The 20796-nt window shown below is 56.2% G+C and overlaps 1 protein-coding gene across 3 annotated transcripts; it reads right to left on the bottom strand.

Moving 5' to 3' along the window:
• Nucleotides 1-433: 433 nt before the first annotated feature.
• Nucleotides 434-20781, bottom strand: Grk2 (G protein-coupled receptor kinase 2). Of its 3 annotated transcripts, XM_029558528.1 has the most exons (22): nucleotides 20726-20781; nucleotides 20330-20525; nucleotides 9178-9254; nucleotides 7516-7589; nucleotides 7299-7400; nucleotides 7105-7179; nucleotides 6904-6977; nucleotides 6003-6054; nucleotides 5638-5729; nucleotides 5158-5257; nucleotides 4996-5074; nucleotides 4778-4908; nucleotides 4453-4547; nucleotides 4276-4383; nucleotides 4019-4085; nucleotides 3618-3718; nucleotides 2851-2917; nucleotides 2672-2767; nucleotides 2266-2428; nucleotides 1998-2134; nucleotides 1798-1911; nucleotides 434-1719 (listed from the first exon to the last, which is right to left on the bottom strand). In XM_029558528.1, the coding sequence occupies exons 2-22, from the start codon at nucleotides 20440-20442 to the stop codon at nucleotides 1555-1557; spliced, it is 2082 nt and encodes a 693-aa protein (XP_029414388.1). In that variant the 5' UTR covers nucleotides 20443-20525; nucleotides 20726-20781; the 3' UTR covers nucleotides 434-1554. The 3 variants fall into 3 exon arrangements, with proteins under 3 accessions (XP_029414388.1, XP_029414387.1, XP_008821096.1); XM_029558527.1 differs by lacking the exon at nucleotides 20726-20781 and having other exon boundaries at nucleotides 20330-20532; XM_008822874.2 differs by lacking the exon at nucleotides 20726-20781 and having other exon boundaries at nucleotides 6904-6965; nucleotides 20330-20503.
• Between the last annotated feature and the right edge of the window lie 15 nt (nucleotides 20782-20796).

Genomic DNA, 20796 nt, shown 5'->3' with positions numbered 1-20796 from the left:
GCCTTCCTCCTCTGGGCACCCGCCCACTCTGCTCTGGCCTCAGCCCTGCCTAGCAGAGCTTTGCATGGAGCAGGCAGTGGTGCACACATTCTCTCCCACCCTCAGGGCAGAGGAAGGAAGCGCACTATGGGGAGAGATGGGCCAGGGACCTCTAATACAGGTTGCACAGTAAGGCCAAACAGGCCAAAGCCAGACACAACCAAAGGGCCAGAAAGGGCAGAGGTGGGAATGGGGCTTGGCAGAGTGCCTGACATATAGCTTGGTAAGGCCAAGATGTCCCCGGTCATCCCCAACGTGACAGCTGTTGTGGACCACTGGCCCCTCTGCTTATCAGTGATGGAAGTGCACAGCCACTATGCTCCTCCCCTCAGGCCCCAAGTGGAAGAGACTGAAAAGCGGTTACCAGGAACAAAATGTCTGAGACAGCGAGGGGTCAGGCACCGTTTTTTATAAAAACGCATAGTCTCATTTTCCACTCTTTAAAATCACATTCAAAAATCGGCAAAGAAACGCCCCGGGAGTTAAGTAGACAAGAGGGGACAGAGCGCCGACCCAGCCCCAGGGGGAGAGGGCACGACACCACACACGGCAGCGCGACTGGCACGAGGGGGCATGCGGTGGGCGGGGTAGCGCCCATGGGCGGTGGCACTGACGGGAGGATAGGGGGCTGGACAGTGTGGGTGGGGGCACACTGACCAGCCAGGGCAGGGAGGGCTAGCCCCAGCTGGGCCCTTATCACTGTGCCATCCACCTGCCTGGGCTGTCCCACTGTGGTCCCGGGCAGGTGAGCCTCACCCAGGCCAGGGTTGGGGACCTGGGTTCAGGCTAAGCCAGTGTGGCCCAATCCACAGTTGTCGTTCTGTGTTCCGGCACCCAGCACTTGGTGGGAGGAAGAGGGAACTTGGGTGGCCAGCAGCAGCCACTGCCAGTACCAGCCTCCTGGCCCAATCCCAGTAACTGCAGGGGATGGGGGCAGTAGTGACACAGAGGCTTTTCCTGAACAAGGGCCCAGGAGCCCATCACTGGGAGACCTCCAGGGCTAGGGAGACAAGGGCCCTCTCCTCTCACTGGGAGCAAGAGGGCAGGACAATGGGGCGTCTATCCCTCTGTCACAGCACGGCTGTGGTAGGAAAGTTCAAGTAGTATCCCTGTGCTGTACCTTCTTCCCCTAGGGTGGGGGATGCCAGGCCACCCAGCCGTGCCACGGGCTGAGCACAGCCCACAGAGCCTGAAGTGGGACAGCTGAGTGCGGCTTCACCCCATGGAGGGACAGGAGGACTGCTGGGGGTTGCTGCTCTCCCCTACAGGAAGACATTGGGTATGGGGATTGGGGGTCAGGGTAGGGGTGCTAGACAGTGGCTGGGTTGGTGGCAGCAGGAGCCGAGGCAAGCGGGCCCCTCCCTGGGGGCTAGGCCAGGCTGGGGCCACAGGAAATCACAATAATTACAAAATAAAACCTTTTCCGCTTTGCGGGAAAACAAATAATAAAAATTCGACAAAATAAATTAGAGGTCTATAAAAGGCCGGCGGGCAGGTGGGCAGCAGATGGGCGGATCAGAGGCCGTTGGCACTGCCACGCTGGATCAGTGGCACCTTGCTCAGCTCCACCACAGGTGAGCGTGGCTTGTTCTTCATCTTGGGCACCCGCTGCACCAGCTGCTGGGCCTCACGGTAGGCATCACGTAACTCTTTTTTCCACTGCACCAGCTCAGGATCGCTCTGTACACATCCAGGCTCTGTCAGCCTCAGCTGGCCAGACGCAGGCCCACCCACACCCGCACCTCAGGCCCCACTCACATCACACTGCAGGACAAACTGCTTCCCACCACGGATCTTAAGCAGCAGACACTTGCGCTCCTTGATCTGGGTCTCTTCCACCGACTGGATCTCCTCCATGGTCAGAAGGCTCTGCTACAGGGTGGGACGGACGGCATGGGCAGTGAGGGAAGGCCCTGGCACCCACCCTATGCCCCAGGTCTCCCCATAGCCCTTCTTACCGGGGCCTCGCCTTCACCCCGCCACTCCAGCCGGTTGGGGAACAGGTAGAAGTACCGTCGCTGCCACTGGGTCAGGAAGGGATTGCCCATCTTGGACATGTAGCCATGCATGATGCAGTCCTTGCCCAGGGCGTAGTCTGCACGAGAGACGAAATGCAGGCTCAGCTCCCACAGCCACTTTCTGGCTGTGATCTTGGTAAGTTCCACAGCAGAGCCTGCTTCTCATTTCTGCAGTGTGCAGTGAGCCTGGTGTCCCCGAAGCCCTCACCCTCCTCATGGCCCAACTGCTTGTTTTTGGCTTTCTTTCGGGCCTCCAGCCGGTCTGTCTCAGCATTGATGGTGTCGAAGACGGTCTCTGCCACCTCCTGCTGCCACCGCTCCGAGATGGTCAGGGGGAAGTTCCGATAGAGCTCCTGGTCGCTGTCCAGTAACTTCGCCAGGTGGACAAGGCAGGGACATGTGAATAAACAGAAGGTGCCAGAATGTTATCAGCCACAGGCCTGCCCAGGACCTGCGTCAGGGATGGTCTGAGGTGACTACAGCTTTCAGGGAGGTTGGGAGATGAGCAAGTACGGCCTACAGCTGACAGAGCTGCCACATGATCTCACAGGGGCAGAGGAGGGACAAAGGCCCATCCAGACCAGGCCAGGCTCAGGGTTTATAAGGTGCAGTACCTTGATTCCTTTTGTATCCTCCTCATCGAAGGAGCCAATGTCAAAGGCATCAGCCGCATTCACCTCTCCACGTGGGGGGATGAGTGGGGGCGGGTACTGCACAGAGCAGGGGTCAGGCATCAATAAGATTGGTTGATGGTTTGTGGGGTACGCTATCCCAACCCTGGACAGGCTCTTACCTTTTGCAAGAAGACCATCTGCCAGTCCAGGGAGTGGAAGAAGGGGCTTTCCTTCACCTCCTGAGCCCTGTGGGGAGATTCCTGTCACTTGGGCTCAGCATTATCCAAGGCGGGCTAATTCCAGGCCAGGGGGTTAAGTGACCCAGGCTTCACTCCTGGTTCAGCTATTTTTTGGCTCTGTGACCTTGAATACGTTTTTTAACCTTGAGCCTGTTTCTTCTTCTCTAAATGGGAGAAGCAGTTCCCACATCCTGGGGTTGGTGTGAATTTTCATTATGCTTGCCTGACAGTGGATATCCAGTAAACATTAAAAGCTGTTAAGCTGGGTGTGGTGGTACAGCACTTAGGAAGTGGAAGCAGAAAGATCAGGAGTTCAAGGCTAACCTCAGCTATATACTGCATTTGAGGACAGGCTGGGTACATGAGACCATGTCTCAAAAAACCAGCTCCCCCCTCCCCAAAATAAAAAAACCAAGCTGCTATCACTACGGTCTTCATCACTTTGTTACAAAGTCCCTCTTGGAAGCCTGTCCCCAGCTGGTTTGAATGACACACCCAGCCAGCCCTGCCACTTTGAGGACACAGGACAGTGTTGGCCATGACTTCCCTTGTGAGCGCCTCAAAGGAAGCTGAGACCATGGAGGGGACTCAAGTGATGGGACACAACCATTGTTCTAAGGGGACACAGCCAGAGGCCCAGGCAGGCTGGCCCAGCAGCCCACAGCAGAGCTCATATGACCACATGCTAGAGGGGATAGGACACTCACCCACGGCCTAGACAACCCAGCCTCCGGTTGACATCCCTCTGTAGTAAACCTTCCAGCAGTGAGCGGAGTTCAGGGGAGAAGGAGTCAGGCAGCTCCACAGCCTTTAGGGATGAAGAAGATGTCAGCGTAGGAACCCAGGAAGGGCCTTTGGCTCTGGGGGAGGGGTAGAGGCCAGCAGCAGGAGATAAGACCCAGTTTCCTTCTGGCCCCCTAACAAGTGTAAGCTCTGACAACACAGACAAGGCAAGAGGGTACAGCACAAGAAGCCTGGCCCTCAGGGGCAGAGAAGGCATCAGTGGCTCAGAGCCCTGCTGGCTGGTGAGAATCAAGAGTCAATGACTCTGGCACGGGCCGAAGCCCCAGCCCCGCTGTGGGCCTTGAACCACAGCCCTTACACTTACCATTGTCAATGTCATTCGATCAATCTCATGCTTATCTTTGGTCTTGTGCTGCCGGAAGGGGCTGTGTCTGGGTAAGAGGTCAAAGAGCAAGGTCAAAAACAGAACGGGGGAAACTGAGGTCGACTGCATGGATGAGGCCTGTGCAAGTCAGGGATGGCTCCACCCCTAACACCCAGGCCACTGTGGGCTCCCCTCCCGACTTCTGGATTGGGAAAGTGTCTCAAGGCCTCACTCCACCCCTGGGATGGCCCACTCACCCTCGCAGCAACTTGAAGAGCATGCAGCCCAGGGAGAACCAGTCCGCACTGCTGTCGTAGGCCACGCCCTTCTGCAGGACCTCGGGGGCCATGTACCCGTGCGTGCCCCTGTGGGAGCATAGGCTGTGAGTGTTAGTGGTAGAGGATCAGAAAGGGAGGGGATGGCCAGGCACTCACACGCTGGCATGGGGCTTCTTCTTGGAGAAGTCGCAGGCCAGGCCCAGGTCCGAGATTCTCACATGGCCGTGCTCATCGAGAAGGATGTTGGCTGGCTGTGAAGGAAGCCCAGTGAGCCGCCGGGCCAGGAGGAGGCCAGCCTGGTTCTTCACTGGAGAGGACTGTCAGTGTTCGGGGGCAAGGCCCCGGGTGGAATCTCCCCCACTTTCCCTAATCACAACTGAACCCAGAAAGCAGCTCAGGCAAGAAGTCAGGGGAAGTAGATAGGGAGACAAGCTGGCCTGTCACAAGCCACAGGGAGGGATGGGCAGTGGCAGCCCCTCACCTTCAGGTCCCTATAGACCACGAAGCGATTGTGCATGTGCTCAAGGCCCAGGATGATCTCAGCTGCGTAGAAGCGCATGTCGGCCTCAGAGAAGACCCCATGCTGAGACAGGTGGTAGTGGAGATCTCCACCTGAGGGAGGCAGCCCCATGGGTAGCACTCAGCTTCCTGACCAGGTCCATTCCGAGGACCACCCCCTGGGGCTGGCCCTGAGCTCACCGTTCATGAGATCCAGGATGAAGCTAAGCTTGTCTGGTGTGTGGAATGCGTACGACATGCACACGATGAAGGGGCAGTCCTAGGAGGGAGGGGAAGGTGAGCAGAGGCTACCTGAGGTGGGGTCAGAGGCTGCTGCAGGGGCCCCCTGGCCACCCGGCTCACCCCGGTGCTGACGAGGGAAAGCATGATCCGCTCGTTCAGAGCCAGGGTCTCTCCCTGCTTCATCTTGATGCGCTTCTTGTCCAGACACTTCATGGCGTACCTACGGTGAAGTAGGAGTCAGCAGGAGTCAGCACACCCTGCAGGGCAGAGCTCCAGGCTGCCTCTGCGGGCTGGTAGTGAAGACCAGATACAGGACAAATGGGTGACACAAGCCAACTTTAGAGAGGGCAGAAGGTAGGGGTCTCAGAAACCTGAAGGAGACAGAACAGCCAAAGCAAGATAGGAAGGAGGGACAGTGGCAGGACAGGATAAAGGATGGCCCCAGACAAAGACTGACTGAACATTCAGGGATGGCAAACCTGGGACCCTGATCCTCTTCACAGCTCCTCCTCAGAAGGCCCCAAGCCCGCTGGGCACCTCTAGGAGCCTAACTCCTCCCTCAGGCACCCCACCCCAATGCCAGCTAAGCAGGGTGCTCACATCTTGCCCGTGTCTGCTTTTCGGCACCCGTAGACCTCGCCGAAGCCCCCGCGCCCAATGATGCGGTGCACACTGAAGTCGTTCATGGTCAACTGCAGGTGGCAATGGCTGGGGTCACTGTAGGCTGCCTGGACTCAGCCCCACAGCAGAGGCATTTAGGCAGCAGGGACAGGCCCCATGCCAGGGTCCCCTATACCTGTGACTTGACCACACCCGTCTCCAGCCTCCTCCATTGGGATCCTAGCACTGACCCCCACCTGAGCCATCACTGTGGGGCTGGTGGCAGAGCCCTGACCCTACTCCCTGATGGCAGTATCTCCCCATGGTCCCCCAGCACCAGCTCCCCCAGCACCCAGCCCACTCACATGGATGTTGAGTTCTACATTCTTCCACTGGCAGAATCTTGTGAACTTGTCACTAAGAAAGGAGGATGCAGGCTCAGGCAAGCCTCAGAGCATAAGAGGCCAGCAGAGCCTGTCCCGCCCACTGCCCTTCCCAGGGTCCCGTTAAAGTGGCTTTGGAAACATCTGAGCCTGTGCTCAGCCGCTGAACCTCGTGGTCCTGCTGGGGTCACAGGCCGAGAGAGGTAGCCTCTAATCAGACCCTGCCTTACAGCTACTGTATCCTCACCAGGCGCATCCCCTGCAACTCCTTCACCTGCAGCCAGAGCTCATTCCCAGTAGTTACCCCCTCAACCCTCAACCTCCTGCCCTCCTGTTGCTGGATAGCTGTGACAGAAAACACTGCTCCCTACATCCTTCTGCCTATGCTTAGGTGGTATAGGCCAGAGGACAGTGAGTACCCCCAGGCCCAGCCCTGCCTCTACCCTGACACTCAGCCCAGGGAGACCAGCAAGATGCCAGAGGGTCCATGGGAGGGAAAGACAGCAGGTGATGCTGCACAGGCTTTGAAATGCCTGGTGCTGCGAAGGTCAGGGTGAAAAGAGAACGTGCTGGGCGTGGTGGCACATGCTTTAGTCCCAGCATTCAAGAGACAGAGGCAGGCAGATCTCTGTGAGTTCAAGGCCAGCCTGGTCTACATAGTAAGTTCCAGGCCCAGCTGGTGCTAAAGGGAAACCCTATCTCAAAAAGACCCCCCCCCCGCCAAAAAAAAACCAAACAGAAAAGAGAGAACGCACGGTCCATCTGACCTCCCAGGAGTCCTTGCAACAGGGCATGAACAGAGCCTGCACCTTCCTGCTTAGGGCCAGAGCAGGCTGCCTCTGTCCCCACTCAACCTCTTCCTCCCCATTCCTCTCCTACTCACCTCTCAATGAACTTCTGGAACACATCCCCTCGGAGGTTCTGACAAATTTCCTCAATGTATGGCTGTGGAGGGAGCTGGAAATTGGTGACTGAGTCCCTCAGCCCCTGGTGACTCAGGCTCCCCCCCAGCCCGACTTTTGAACCCCAGCCGTCCAAGAATGCGGACAGGATGAGGCCAAGAGGAAAGGGGCCCAGCACGCACCTGGAAGAGATCTGGAGGCACCTGTTTCTTCACCAGGTGGCCCTGGACATGCTCAGTAGCACTCTTTGAGAAAGGCTGGGGAGGACAAAGGTGGCTGTGAATCCTCTACAGGGTTCTTTCTTCCCTTCCAACCTTGGGTTGCTGGGGGCCAGCACAGGAGTGGGCACCCAAGGACGGCTGACCAGGCCACTTACATGAGAGCAGGCCAGTAGTTCCTTCATGATATAGGAGTCGAAGATCTCCCGGCTGCGGACTACACGCTCCTCCTCCGTCTCCAGCTTCTCATACTTCTTGATCTGAAAGGCAGGACACACGGGTGGTCTGTGGCTGGAGCATGGGGTAGGTGTCTTACAGACTCTGAGCAAGCTGCCCTAGCCCCCACTTTCTCTAAGCCAGCTTCACCCATCTCACCTCCTCGTAGAACTCCACCAAAGGCTTGGCCTCTTCTAGGTGGTTCAGGCAAAAGTCTCGAAAGAGCAGGTATCCTAAAAGCAAGCAGGCTTGATCACACTGAGCCATGCACATCCTCACGGGCCTTCCAGCACCATGGATGGAGTGGGCTTGGGGTTCCCTGGGCAGAACTGGTCTGTGTCTCAGGAAGGGGTTGGGCAGTGTGGGCCCTGAGGCCACTACCAACCTGAGGATTCCTGGATTCTAGGTTAGGGCTCTTGTACTACCCCAACCCGGAATCTGCCTCCATAGACAATGGCTGGGCACCATGGAAAGGTAGGGGAGTGGGACTCGCTCTGCTATCATCAGCCCAGGACATTTGCCAGGCCCTAGCCCCATCAGTGCTGGTAACACCACCCACTGTAGGCTTGGAGGTGTGACCTTGGCCACTTGGAGGAGGGAAGTGGTAACTAAGAGATGGGGGTCCTTTTCCTTGTCTCCCACATCTGGCAGATTCTCACAATATCTCTGACCGGAGAGGCAGATCCAGTTGGGGAAACTGAGGCTCAGGGAAACCCGTCAGACATGTAACACCAGGGTTCCTCAATCCAGTGGCAGACCCCTGGGAAAGCCAGACCAAAGGTGGGGGCCTCAGAGCAGCTGCCAGAGGACAAGGCAGAGCTAAGGGTGGCTCCCTCGGCAGGCCTCCAGCCCAACATGGGTGCCTGGGCTGTGTGGGATGGCTTCCCAGGCCTCTTTGGGGCACTGTAGCCTGTTGTCCATGGCCTCTGATCCCAGGTGCGTCTGCCAGCACCTGGAAGCCATCATTTCTTCTAAGGACAGCCTCACCTTTTAAGTGGAACCTTCTAGTGATTTGTGAACAGGGCTTAAAGGGAGAGGTGTGGAGGTGCAAAGTGCTCGTACTAAGAACACTGACGCAGGTCCATCCTGTCTCCCCTGGGCAATGGGGCTCACAGTCCCATTTCCCAGATTTGAATAGCCTGAGGCTCAGAGGCCCAAGTTCACATAGCACAGACCTGGGCCCCAGGCTGGGCTCTTCCTGGCCTACCACTGACCTAAGGCTGACCTCCCATGCCTTATCCTGCCAGGCTACCCCCAGTTCAACACTGAGATCCTGTCTTCAGGAAGACCAATCACAGCCATGTGTGACTGGGGCTGCTTCCCACCCTAAGCCTGCCCTTCGGGCTGCGCCCTTGGATGGATGGCATGAAGCTTCCAAGACAAGAGGCACCAGGCACCCAAAGGAGGAAGCATGGAGGGGTCAGACCACAGCAGGTTGCTTACAGAGGGCCTGTGGGGGAGGGGGTGGAGCCAACCACAGTTCAGCAGGCGCCACAGGAAGGGCCCCGCCTCTTCCTGTCAGTTCTACCAACGGCCAAGAGCAGCTGTGGCTGCGCCAAGGGGAAGCTGCAACTCTCAAAAACAAAAACCCCAAAGGAGGAACTTCCCTGGCGCCTGGGGAAGACTGTTGGGTCTCCCACCCCCACCACAGGGCTCCCTGGGCTGAAGCCAGGGGCTGAGAGGCAGGAAGGGTCACCACAGGGCAGAAGGGATGGGGGTGTGTGGCTCCTGGGACAGGGCGCATGGCACAGCTGGCTGGGGGTAGCAGGAAGCCAGTCCTGGGGTTCTCCTTGAGAGAGCTCAGCCTGTGGCTGCACTCACCTAACTTCTGGGAGAAGATCTTTTCGAAAGTCACTTCGCCCCGATCCTCCAAGTACTTCTGCATGACACTGCGGATGCTGCCGATAGAGGGGTGCAGTGAGCAGGGACCCCCCTCACCAGAGTCCTGGGACAATAGGGCCTACCCTGCCCAAAAGACTGGATCAGAGCACTCTCTCTCTCTCTCTCTCTCACACACACACACACACACACACACACACACACACACACTTTTTAAAATTGAGATGGGATCACACTATATCCCAGGATGGCCTTGAACTCACAGCAGTCAGCCTCTCCAGGGTTGGGATTACAGGTGAGAGCAACCACATCTGGCTTGAGTCATGCATTCTTTAACTCAGTGTCATCATGCCCTCCAGCAAACTGGCCCCCAGTCGGGCCTACTCATTCATCCTGTCCACAGGTCACCTCAGATGGACCCAGAGCTATGGTAGTCAGCTCCCCCAAGCTGAAGCTTTCTGCCTGCAGAAGTGTCAACACTGCCACGCACTGCCTTTGGGAACTTAGGCAAATTGCAAAGCTAGGCCTGTCCATCGGTGGATGATGGACAGTTCAATAGTGGCCCTTGTCACGTTTGACCATAAGAGGAATGAACCAGGGATACATACTGAAACATAACACTTTGAAATAATACTTGGTAACTTTGGGGAAAGTACTTATACTAAGTAAAGGGCAACAGTCACTAGAAGATAGATTTGTATGAGCCCATCCACATGACTCTACAGTAGGTACACAGACAGAAAGCAGATTTGTGGGTGTCAGGAACTTGGCAGAACTGCCAAAGGGGAAGGGTCTGCGTGTGTGTGTGTGTGTGTGTGTGTGTGTGTGCACACACACACGCGCGCGCGCGCCCAAGGGGTTGAACTCAGATCGTCAGGCTTGGTGGCAAACATCTTTACTAGCTAAACCATCTCATCTGCCCAGGGGCAGGGTTTCTTTAGGAAATAATGAGAAGCTCTAAAATAAGGCAGGGGTGAGGGCTGAACAACACGGTGAATGCACGCACATGCACATGCACACACATCGAATCATGTTTTTCACTTTTTGTTTTGGGAGGACATGACTCTAGCTATTGTAGCCCTGGTTAGCCTTAATCTCACCACATAGCTGAGGCTGGCCTCAAATTTATAGCAATCCTCCTATCTCAACCTCCCAGGATTACAAGCATGTTCACCACAACTTAGCTTTGAACTGTATATTTTGTTTTTATTTCTTATTTTTTGGGTCTTTTTTGTTTTTGAGAGAGTCTCCCTGTAACCCCAGCTGGCCTGGAACTCACGATGTAGACCAGGCTGGCCTTGAACTCACAGAGATCTGCCTGCCTCTGCCTCCTGAGTTGTTGGGATTAAAGGTGTGGCCACCTGAATTGATATTTTAAAGTGATGAATTGATCCAGACCAGCTGGGGCTACAGGAAAACCCTGTTTCAAAAAGACTGAAAAAAAAAGGTGGGCATGGTAGTACATGCCCGTAATCTCAACACTCTGGAGAATGAAAAGTTCAAAGCCAGTCTTGGTTACACAGTGAATTCAATGGGATACATAGAAGCCTGACTGTGTGTCCCTCACACTTGGGTAAGAAACATGGCCTCTGCCTGGACCACTTGGCAGGTCCATAGGGGAAGGACTGACCATCACTGTTCCTGAAATCAGACTCCACTATCACCACCTTGTTCATCTCATCCCAAGGCTGGGCAAGGCCTAGGAGAGTCTCACTGGGCCACATTCCATGCCACAGATGCCACCTTGCTGTCCCCCCTTCCCTTTTCTGGGCCACCTGCAGCCCGACCTGCCAACCTGTCCCAACAGCCTGCTTTGGTCACATTTGGCCCTCACTAGTCTGGGCTCTTGGAGGAACATGTAGCTGCCCCACTGAGGGCACAGCTGAAGCCAGGGGCTGTGCTAGGTCACCATGCTGGCTGTCACACTGGCAGGCCCTGGTGGATATGTGGGGTTCCAAAAGGCCTCTGTCACAGACCGCAGCTGGTGAGGATTCATACCCGCACGCTGGCTTTCAGAGTTTGGCACTACCTCTGCTTGGTGCCCAGCAACCAGCCTGGGCTAGCCTGGTCACCCAGGTTGGAGTCAAGGCACTGTGCATGGCATATGAGACCCACACCGTCAAGCAGGTTTGTCCTGGGCACAGGCTCCTGGTCTGTGACATCCGTGGGTGTGGAAACCTTGGGTAGCCCCATGGTCAGCTCGGGGTAGCGGGTGAGGAGTTGCTGTGTGGAGAAGGCAGGCGGAACTTTGCTGAGTTCCTGAAATGCAAACAGGATGTCGCCAGGTGGTGAAGCCTAGAGCAGGTGGGGGTAGGGAGACAGGTGAGGAACAAATGGCCCAGGGAAGAGGCCCACAGGGCAGGGAAGAGGGTGCATGCAGCAAAAAGGGCTTAGAAGGAGGGCAGAGCTGGGGTGCCTGGGGATTTCAGAGTTGGGGGTGATCCTTAGGAGACTGGGTCCAGGACAGGGAGCACAGAGACCTCACCATGGAAGGGTTGCCATGGAAGAAAGCCCAGGTAGAAGGCACTGACAGGTGAAAGAGAATCGTGGTGGAGGAGGTGACACACAGGCTGTGGGTGGCAGGAGGGGATCTGCTCTGCACAGTGGGCTTCTAATCAAAAGGGGGACTGGGGAAAGTGGTGCCAGGGCACTGGAGTCCAGGCCCAGCCCTCCCAGGATCTAGCTCGGGTCGGCCTTCCTCAGGAAAGGCCTCTTGAGATAGTGGAGCTCGCAGAACTGCAAGAGCACAGTCCTGAAACCATGACCCCTGTGCCTGGAGACTAGGAGATGCCAGGGCTCCACCAAAAGCTGTCTCTGACAGGAAGTTGGGCCCTTGGTGACCCTGGGCTCCCAGCCTATAACTCCCACCCAGGCCTGCAACTCCAACAGAAGCTCAGGGCCTCCCACACTGCTCCCTCTGGGACAGCAAGGCCATTCTTTGGTAACTGGAAGGGGCACTAAAGCTACATGTGCCCTTCATCCACACTGGCCACCTTCTCCTCCTGGAGACTATCCACCAGCTACAGTCAACACACTTCTAAAGACTCATAAGGCCTCAGGGCATAGAACAGCAGAGCTTGGAGGAAAGCTGATAGACCAAGAAAGACAGCCCAGGGCTGACATATAAAATCCCAACACTCAGGAGGCTGAGACAAGAGGACTTCCATGAGTTTGAGGCCAGGCTAGACTACAGTGTGAGATCTTTTTTCAAACCAAACCAAACTGAACAACGACAGACAGACAGACAGACACAACCCATGCCTGGGCTGCAGCCTGGCAGCCTGGTCAGGCAGGGCAACCACAGCACAGGAGGCTGACCTCACAGGGCTGTGGCAGTCCTGAAAGACCTGACAGGACAGCACAAGGTCACTGAGCCCGGGAGCCTACAAAACCAGGTGCCTGGATCTCACAGGGCAGGCAGCCCAGGAGGGCAGGACCTCACCCCCAGTCCCAGGTGCTCTGCTTCCCCACCTCATCCTTATATTTTGGCACATACAAGCAGGAAGATGCAGGTGCAGAGGCCTGGGAATGGGGGCCATGGGCTTCACCAGGATGTCCTTCCAACTTCAGACTGGCTTTCTGGAAACTGGCTAAACAAGCTAGTTTGACCAAGAGCATGCCCACGTGGGGCTGGGCAGTAGCTACCACTACCTCCCACCATGTGGCCCGGAGAAGCTAAGAAATGGACACACAAGGTTCCCCAGCAGGGGAGGCGCTCGGTAAGAGACCCTGCCTGTGATGTCAGGAACCCACCAGGCAGGGCTCTTTGCTTTCCAGGGGCTCTGCTGTCACCTGGGCCTGGGGCCCAGTAGCAAGCAGGACCCCAGGCCTGAGGCTGCCCCTCCCATCAGAAGCCACGCCTGGGCATGGCCACAGCATTCTTCCCAGCCCACAGCACTTCATTTTCTTCCTTAAAAAGAAAAAAGTCGGGGCTGGAGAGATGGCTCAGCAGTTAAGAGCACTGACTGCTCTTGCAGAGGACCTGGGTTCAATTCCCAGCACCCCATGGCAGCTTCAAACTGTCCTTAACTCTAGTTCCAGGGGAATCTGAAGCCCTCTTCCGACCTCCACAGCATTGCACCACACGGGTGTACTCACACACATGCAGGCAATACACTCATACACATAAAATAAAAATAATTAAAAAAAATATTTAAAATAGGCCAGGCGTGGTGGTGCACGCCTTTAATCCCAGAACTCTGGAGGCAGAAGCAGGCGGATCTCCGTGAGTTGGAGGCCAGCCTGGTCTACATAGCGAGTTCCAGGTCAGCTGGGGCTTCAGGGAGACCCTGTCTCAAAAAGACCCAAAAAATTTTTTTTTAAATAATAAAAAAAAAAGTCTTTTTAAATAAAATAAACACTACCCCCACCACCACCAAACACAAGGTCAGGCCTGAGCAGAGACCTTGAATGGAAGGCGCCCCCAAAGTGGCAATTTTAGGGTTTCTGGTCTATACCCATGGCGCTGGTGGCCAAGTAAGCTGGCAGGTTACAAAAAAGGTGTCATTAGGAGGAGGCTCCTAACTAGGGAGCAAGTGCAGGCTTGCAGGGAGGAGGGCAGTCTCCTGGCTGCATCACCTTTGTCCCAGCAACCACTCCCTGATGCTGGCAGGGCCTAGAGAGGTGACATGCCCAGTGTGGCATCCCTACCCCCACAACTCCAAAACTCCACATCCATTCAGAAGCATGTGGCTCTCAACCTAAGAGAATCAGATGTGCTGGGTATAATGGCACATGACTGCAATCCCAACTCTTGGGAGGCTGAGGCAGGAGGATTGCTATGAGTTTGAGGCCAGCTCATAGTGAGCTCCGGGACAGCCTGAGCTACAGAGTGAAAGGGCACTAAGTTCTCCAATGCTCAGCAGCTCCATGCCCCAGCAGCTGGAAGGGCACCCTGGTGACATTCCAAACAGCTCTCCCCTCTTCTCCCCAGGAGGTCAAGCCACAATAGTGTTTACTTTTTTCTTTGCATATGTATGTGTGCGGTATATGCATACATGTGTACATACATGTTTGCATGGACTTGGGCACATGTATATATGGGTGCACATGCATGTGTGCTGGGAATCCAAACTCTGGTCCTCACATATGCAGCAAGCACTTTATCCACTGAGACATCTCCCCAGTGACAGGGCCTTGCTATGTAGTCTTGAACTAGCAATCTTCCTGCCTCAACCTCCAGAGAGCTGGGATTCTAGGAATGCACTACCATGCGAAGCCACAGACTTCACTGTCGGTATCCTCTTTTGCAAAGTAAGAGTGTCAAGGTAATACTGAATTGTCACTCTTATGCTGCAGATCAGAAAACCTGAGAGGACTACAGAGAGGAATCCTGACATGCCAGCTTTCTGTGTGCCACCATTGGCCTTTGTCCTCCCTCCAGGACCACAAGACAGTTGCCAGCACAAGACACAAGACGCTTGTCCTGTAGTCAGAGGTTGTGGTCAGGCAGCCTCCTGGCGGCAGAGCACTGGCTAGACCCAGGCCCATGGGCAGGAGCAGAACCAAGCTAAGTGGCTGCCATTCCTCTGGGCGTGAAGCAGCTTTCTACACTCCCATGGCTCTATTGGAGAACTCAGCAGGGAGCCCAATACTTGCCCTGCTAAAGGCTGAGGGCACCTGGGCACTGAAATGCTTGGTGTCAGTGGAACTGACCCCCGCCCCCATTCCTAGCACCTCTGGCAGCTGGGATGCTCACACAATTGAGGAGCAGGCCTGGCCTGACATTAGGGGTGGAAAGGGGACACTTCTTGACTCTCAACACAGTGGCTAAGGCCACAGGACAGCAGGCGGGGAGGGAGTGGTGGAGGAGGAGAAGAACTTCTGGGACCTTTTGGTACCACATGGTTCAGCAGGAGAGCAAGTCCCACACTCTGTGACACTGTGGCCTAGCACTGATGGTCCTGGCTCTCACGGGTAGTTCCCATGCAGGGTCAGGGAGCCCAGCTGTGTGGACTAGAAGGGCCTGCAGGAGTCCGAGGTAAACATGCTCATTTTGATAATGAGAAAACCAAGGGCAGAAGAGTCTACAGGAGCACTGCGAGTTTGCAGCGAAGAAAATAGCCCTAAGAAATGCCTCTCGGCAGAGCTTCCTCCACCCTCTCCTCAGCCTCCACGGGAGCCCTGGGTGAGGGTCTCAGAGGACCCTGGTCACACCCAGCCTCTTCCCTGCTGCCTCCCCTCCACCTCGCCAGTGGCTTCAGGAGCCTGGCAGGCCAGAGGTGGTGGCCTTGGCTGGCATCTGCCAGGTCAGGAGCCACGGTTCTGGTGTTCTGCATGTGAGAGGGATATGCCAATGCTGTGACCATCCCAAGTCAGTCTAAGCTGGTGTCAGGGCTCCCTTCAGGCTGGCAGGGCTGAGGCAGCCACAACTGGGAACTGCCACATTCTGGAGGGGACGGTTAACAACCCTGTGGCTGCAGCTGAGGCACTCCCCTGTGGCATTTCCAGGAAACCTGGCACGGAGGTGGCAGCAGCAGCAGGAAGTCCCCTGGGGCTTCTTATTAATATTTCTCGATGACTCTCCCTTGGGCCAACAGTGTTCTCGGAGCTCAAGGAAGGGGCCACTACCAAATGGGAAAGACCAATTGTGACCACCATGTCCACAGCAAACCTTTGGCCAACAAAAGGCAAAAAACCCTGAGCCCACGGTTAATGTCTAATGAGGCCCATGCTCCCAAGTTCCCTTGCAGGATGCACAAGGACAAAGCACTTTGGTGGCATTATCAGATATCACAAATATGACATGCACATAGCACCCTGCACCTTCCCACCACGTTCTGCCATCCTGTGAATGTGCACTAAGAACACACTTCAGGGTTCCTTGCCCTGCAGTTCCTGGGAGGGGGTCTTCCCCCATTCCAATTCCAGGGTTGCTGCCACCGTCAGAGAAGTGACCCACGTTTTACCACTGAACACCCATGTCTACAGCACTAATGCCACCCTTTATGGTAAGCAGTGATGTGAGACGAGATGTCATTACAGAAAAAAATGCTGCTACCAAATGCCTCACTTTTAGGATATCATTTGAAGCAAACTTGGAATAAACTGAGCATAACTGTCCATAAGAGGAAACGGCCTTAGGAGCCAGCGGGGAGTAGGGAAGGGCCCCAGAACAGCAGGTATATGATGGAGGCTGTTCGTTCCCCCCAAACCATCACATGCTCCTGGCTCCTGCTGTTTATTCCATAATATCCTGGGAACAACAGCCATGCGCGGGCAGCCGGAACCCACTGAGGCCCCTCCAGCCCAGCTGCCCTACACAGCAACCTGGGCACCAGGAGAAGCTTCTGCAGAGTGGAGCGTGCCTGCACCTGACGTCACCCGGGATTTACTACTAGCAGGGGTTGTGCATTAATAGGACACATCATTCCCAGGCTGGCAGAGCCCAGATTCCTGTGCACAGATCCCGACCTATGATGCTCACGCTCCCTTCAAATCCATTTACCTTACCGAGCGCACAGCGGGGAATCAGGGAAGCGAGTGAGTGAGTGAGCGAGCGAGCGAGCGACTTAATGTCAAATCCAAGAGAGCCCTGCTCTGGAAAGAGGACAGATGGGAAAAGGCATCCCAGAGAGCCATTCCCGGGGAGCAGAGGCAGCTTCAAAGGCCCACAGGGAGGGACTGCCGACTGCCGAAAAGATATCTTGTTTTCAGGGGCAGGAGGGGGGACATTGTTGCTACTGGAGTGGAATGTTCTGGTAAGGGATAAGGGCTGGCAATAGCAGGGTTTCTGCTGGTGATGGAGAAGTGGAGGGAGGAAGAGTGAGAAAGCCTTCTCAGCACCCCTTCCCCCACCCATCCAGGCAGGAAGTCCTGGCTGCTAGGAGCGAACAGGAACGAAGAAGCAGTGGAGGAAGAGTAGCCGGGTCTAGGGAGACCGGGAAGCCAGCTAGGGGCGGGCAGCGGGCAGGGGAGGAAGCTCTCCGTGGGGGAGGGACCAGGAAATAGCCTAGAGAACCTGGAGGCTGCAAGAGGCACCCGGCTCCCACATGCTGTTGCTGGGGCTGCCTGTCACTGGGGAGGACACTGACACCTCCAGGGACTGCCCAGGCAGGGCGCCTCAGCCAGGAGCCCAGAGATTAATTACAAGAGGCCTCAGTGGTCATATTAAGCAAATGGTGAGAATTATAAGACTGCAGCAGCTGCCGGGGAAAGAGGCAACAGCTTCTGCCTAGTAAGCCCAGACCACAGTCCCTGAGGCACTGGAGGTATCAGCGGAGGACCAGCCTCCTCAATTTTCCAAGGCAGAAAGTGAAGCAGGCCCTGCCAGGATAAGAGAGGTGCCCAGGTCCCATGTGAGCCAGTGCTGCAGGGGTGAGGAGCTGGCACCCCTACACTCTCCCTACACAACACCTCTTCCTGAGAGAAGGTCAGGAATGGGTCTGTTTCCTAGGATTCTCTAGGTGACAGAAGGGGAGGTCCCTGTGCCAAGTTACAGTGGCACCATGCCCAATCATTCCCATTCCCCAGCCCTGGGAAATCAGGGCTCTGGTGCCAGCCAAGCTCACAGCCAAGCCACAACCCTGGGCACCAGCCATGGAAAGGCTGCCAAGATGGCCCACCCCTAAGTGGGAGCAACTCCCAATGGTACACTGGTCAGGGACAAACCCTATGGTCTCTCTCCTTGACCCTGACCTCAAGGTGGAGAAGACAGGACCCTGTGTCTGAAGGGACCCCTGGCATGGTGCTGTCCTTACTACACACTGGCTGTGCCCAGGGAGGCTTGGTTCTATTTCAGCAATGGTAAAGGGGCTGGGCCTTGTGTACTGTGATAGCTGATGGCACCAGAGGCTGCCCTGCTGCTTCTGGGTCACCACCCCAGACCCACAGCTTCCTAGGCAAGAGGTGCCAGCCAGCCCATCCCACAAACTGGTTATATAGGAGTGGGTGGAGGAGACGAAGCACGGGAGGGAAGAATACTGTGGCTAGGGCTCCAAAGATCTGAGATCCAATCCCAGATCTTCTATGTAATGAAGGCAAGCCTCCTTCCCTCTCTAAGCCTCAAGGCCTCCACTGGAAAATGGGGGAAAATACCACCTGCTAGGCCAGCTTCCCAGAGTTGTAAAGACATGGTACTTTGCAAATGAGAAGTAACCGGGTAAAGGTGAAACATGGTCATAACCACCCTCAAGGGCAGAGGCAGGAGACATCTGGCCCTGAAGGGTGTGTGAAGCACATCACAATGGGTGACCTGTTTTCCATGGCAGGAGGCTTGCCTGACCAAGGCTGTGGCCACTATAAGGAGACTCAGGCTCCTTCCCTGGCCAGAGCACACCAGTGTTCAGTGTTAGAGGCTCTTGGCCATTCACAGGTGAGGAGTTTGCTCAATGGTGAAAACCCTGTACCAAAACCTAAAACTCACAGCCTGCCTTAATTCTGCTCACAGATACCACGTCTGGGTATTGAGCAACCAGTACACCTGAGGCCTTGCCAACTTCACATGTTAGATTTTGCATCAACTGAGATGACAGATGTCAAAATAAATAATGAATTATTATAATCTTATTCCTATCACACCATCACTACTGCCCAGGGAAAGGGTAAAGGGAAACAGCTTGTTTCTTAGGATTTCAGGATTCTCCTGCACCTACAGAGCCCACCAGGGTGGGGCCCAGTAAGAGCAATGCATCCCAGGGACAGATTACCTAAACACTGAGAGAGTTCTAGAAAAGGCCCCACCTCAAATTTTGCAGACCTCCCACTTGCAGAAGAATTTCAGGGCTGTGGCTACCCAGGAGAGCTGTTCAGTGCCCTAGAGGCTAACCCCCCTCCAGGTCTTTGTCATTTCTGAACTCATTTTTGTCCTGTGTGTAGTTGCTCATGGACAGTCTCAGTTGACACTCTGCCTAGTTCCTGTTTTGAGAAATCTGATCGCAAATGTCTTAGAAAAAAGGGGGGCCCCAACGGCCTTTTCAAAATGAAGACCAATTTTTCCTCTCCTAGGCTTGGTACTCAGTCAATCCGAAACCCAGCAAGCAGCCACTGGAGGAGGGGCCCAGTGAGAAGCACATCCCTGCAAGCTAGCTGCCTGCCCTGCCCTGCTCCAAAGACTGAGGCCATCAGAGACCCATTTCACACTGTCCACATTTCAAAGAGGTGAAAATCGAGGTCCACAAACAAAAAAAGGACTTGCCCAAAGTTCCATGATAAAACTACGGCAGAGGACAGGCCCAGCGCCTGGCTGCTAAGGAGCCCGGTGGGCACATCTGCTCTTCCAGATGCTGGACATCCAGGCCTCCTCTTGGGCCAAGGCAGTGGACAAAGCATACAGCTAGACGCTGAAGGCCCTGATGTGGAGGCCAGATGCCAGTATGGATCACCAGGGAGACACTGCACAAACCATTCACTTCTGAGTCTTTCTGTCCCTTCTTGTACCATCGGCACAAAACTACACCTTATCTCACTCAACTCCCTGGGCTCCTGTGCAGTTCAAATGGGACATACTGTGTTTGCCACAAAATGCAGGGACAAGTCCCAGGTACAGTTCAAATCCTGTCCGCTTCTGCACCCACATCCTGAACAGTTTAAACTTTGATACCAGCTGTGATGACATCAGTTGTCTCGCAGAGAGGTCCAGCTGCTGTAGGTGTGCTGGGATGTCCCCTGGTCAGAAGCACCCATAGGGCACCATATGCGGGGAGGAGGGTGGAGATGAGCTTCCTTAGCTGAGCACAGCCCCCAGGGATGGTACACCCCACCACACCATGGTCCCCACAAAGCACTCTGAAACCCAAGCCCAGAACACTGACCCCACGAGAGAGGGGAACAGGCAGAAAAGTCTGGGAGCAGAAAAGTCGTCCCCCCAGCAAACGACCAAACCTCACGCGCGTGTAACCCACTCGGAGGGGAGTGGAACCCCACACTGGGGGGGGCGCTGGGAGCAGGGTCAGGGGGGCAGCAGAATGGGTACAGAGGCAGGCCCAGGGAAGGGGAACCCCCCAGGAGGGGCGCAGAGGGTGTACGGCAGCGTCCAGCCCCAGGTGGGAAGGAAGCAACAGGGCTGACAGACGCCAAGCAGGCAGCGAGGTACAGGAAGCCGCAGCGCGGCCCGGGGAGTTGGGGAGCTCGGGGCGCGCGCGCGCGCGGGGCCTGGAGCGCCGGGGTCCCCGGGGCGCGGCCCGGGCGCACTCACCTGGGTTCAGGCAGCAGGATCTTCTTGCTCGCGCGCGCGGCCGGCGTGGCCTTGCTCTTCTCCATGGCCATCAGGTAGCTTACATCGGCCAGCACCGCCTCCAGGTCGGCCATCTTGGCGGCGGCGGTGCTGCTCCTCCCGCCGCCGCCGGAGGCTCCGCTCCGCTCCGGCTCGCTCGGCCCGGGTCGCGCGGCTCCTCGGCCTCGGCGGGCAGCAGGATCTTCTTGCTCGCGCGCGCGGCCGGCGTGGCCTTGCTCTTCTCCATGGCCATCAGGTAGCTTACATCGGCCAGCACCGCCTCCAGGTCGGCCATCTTGGCGGCGGCGGTGCTGCTCCTCCCGCCGCCGCCGGAGGCTCCGCTCCGCTCCGGCTCGCTCGGCCCGGGTCGCGCGGCTCCTCGGCCTCGGCGCCACCCTACTCGGTCCTCCCCGCTCGGCACCCCGCGGCTCCGCTCGCCGCCCGCTCAC

The sequence above is a fragment of the Nannospalax galili genome, unplaced genomic scaffold, assembly GCF_000622305.1.
Source record: "Nannospalax galili isolate Female #2095 unplaced genomic scaffold, S.galili_v1.0 scaffold89, whole genome shotgun sequence".
NCBI lineage: Eukaryota > Metazoa > Chordata > Mammalia > Rodentia > Spalacidae > Nannospalax > Nannospalax galili.
Note: the sequence above shows the minus strand (reverse complement) of the source record. Positions and strands in the feature narration are given on the sequence as shown.

Coding starts and splice junctions, on each gene's coding strand:
- Grk2 (XM_029558528.1), bottom strand. CDS start 20,442: ATGGCCGACCTGGAGGCGGTGCTGGCCGATGTAAGCTACCTGATGGCC. Junction 7,180..7,298: donor AACTACTGGCCTGCTCTCAT/GTAAGTGGCCTG, acceptor TGTCCTCCCCAG/CCTTTCTCAAAGAGTGCTAC. Junction 3,719..4,018: donor ATCGAATGACATTGACAATG/GTAAGTGTAAGG, acceptor TCATCCCTAAAG/GCTGTGGAGCTGCCTGACTC.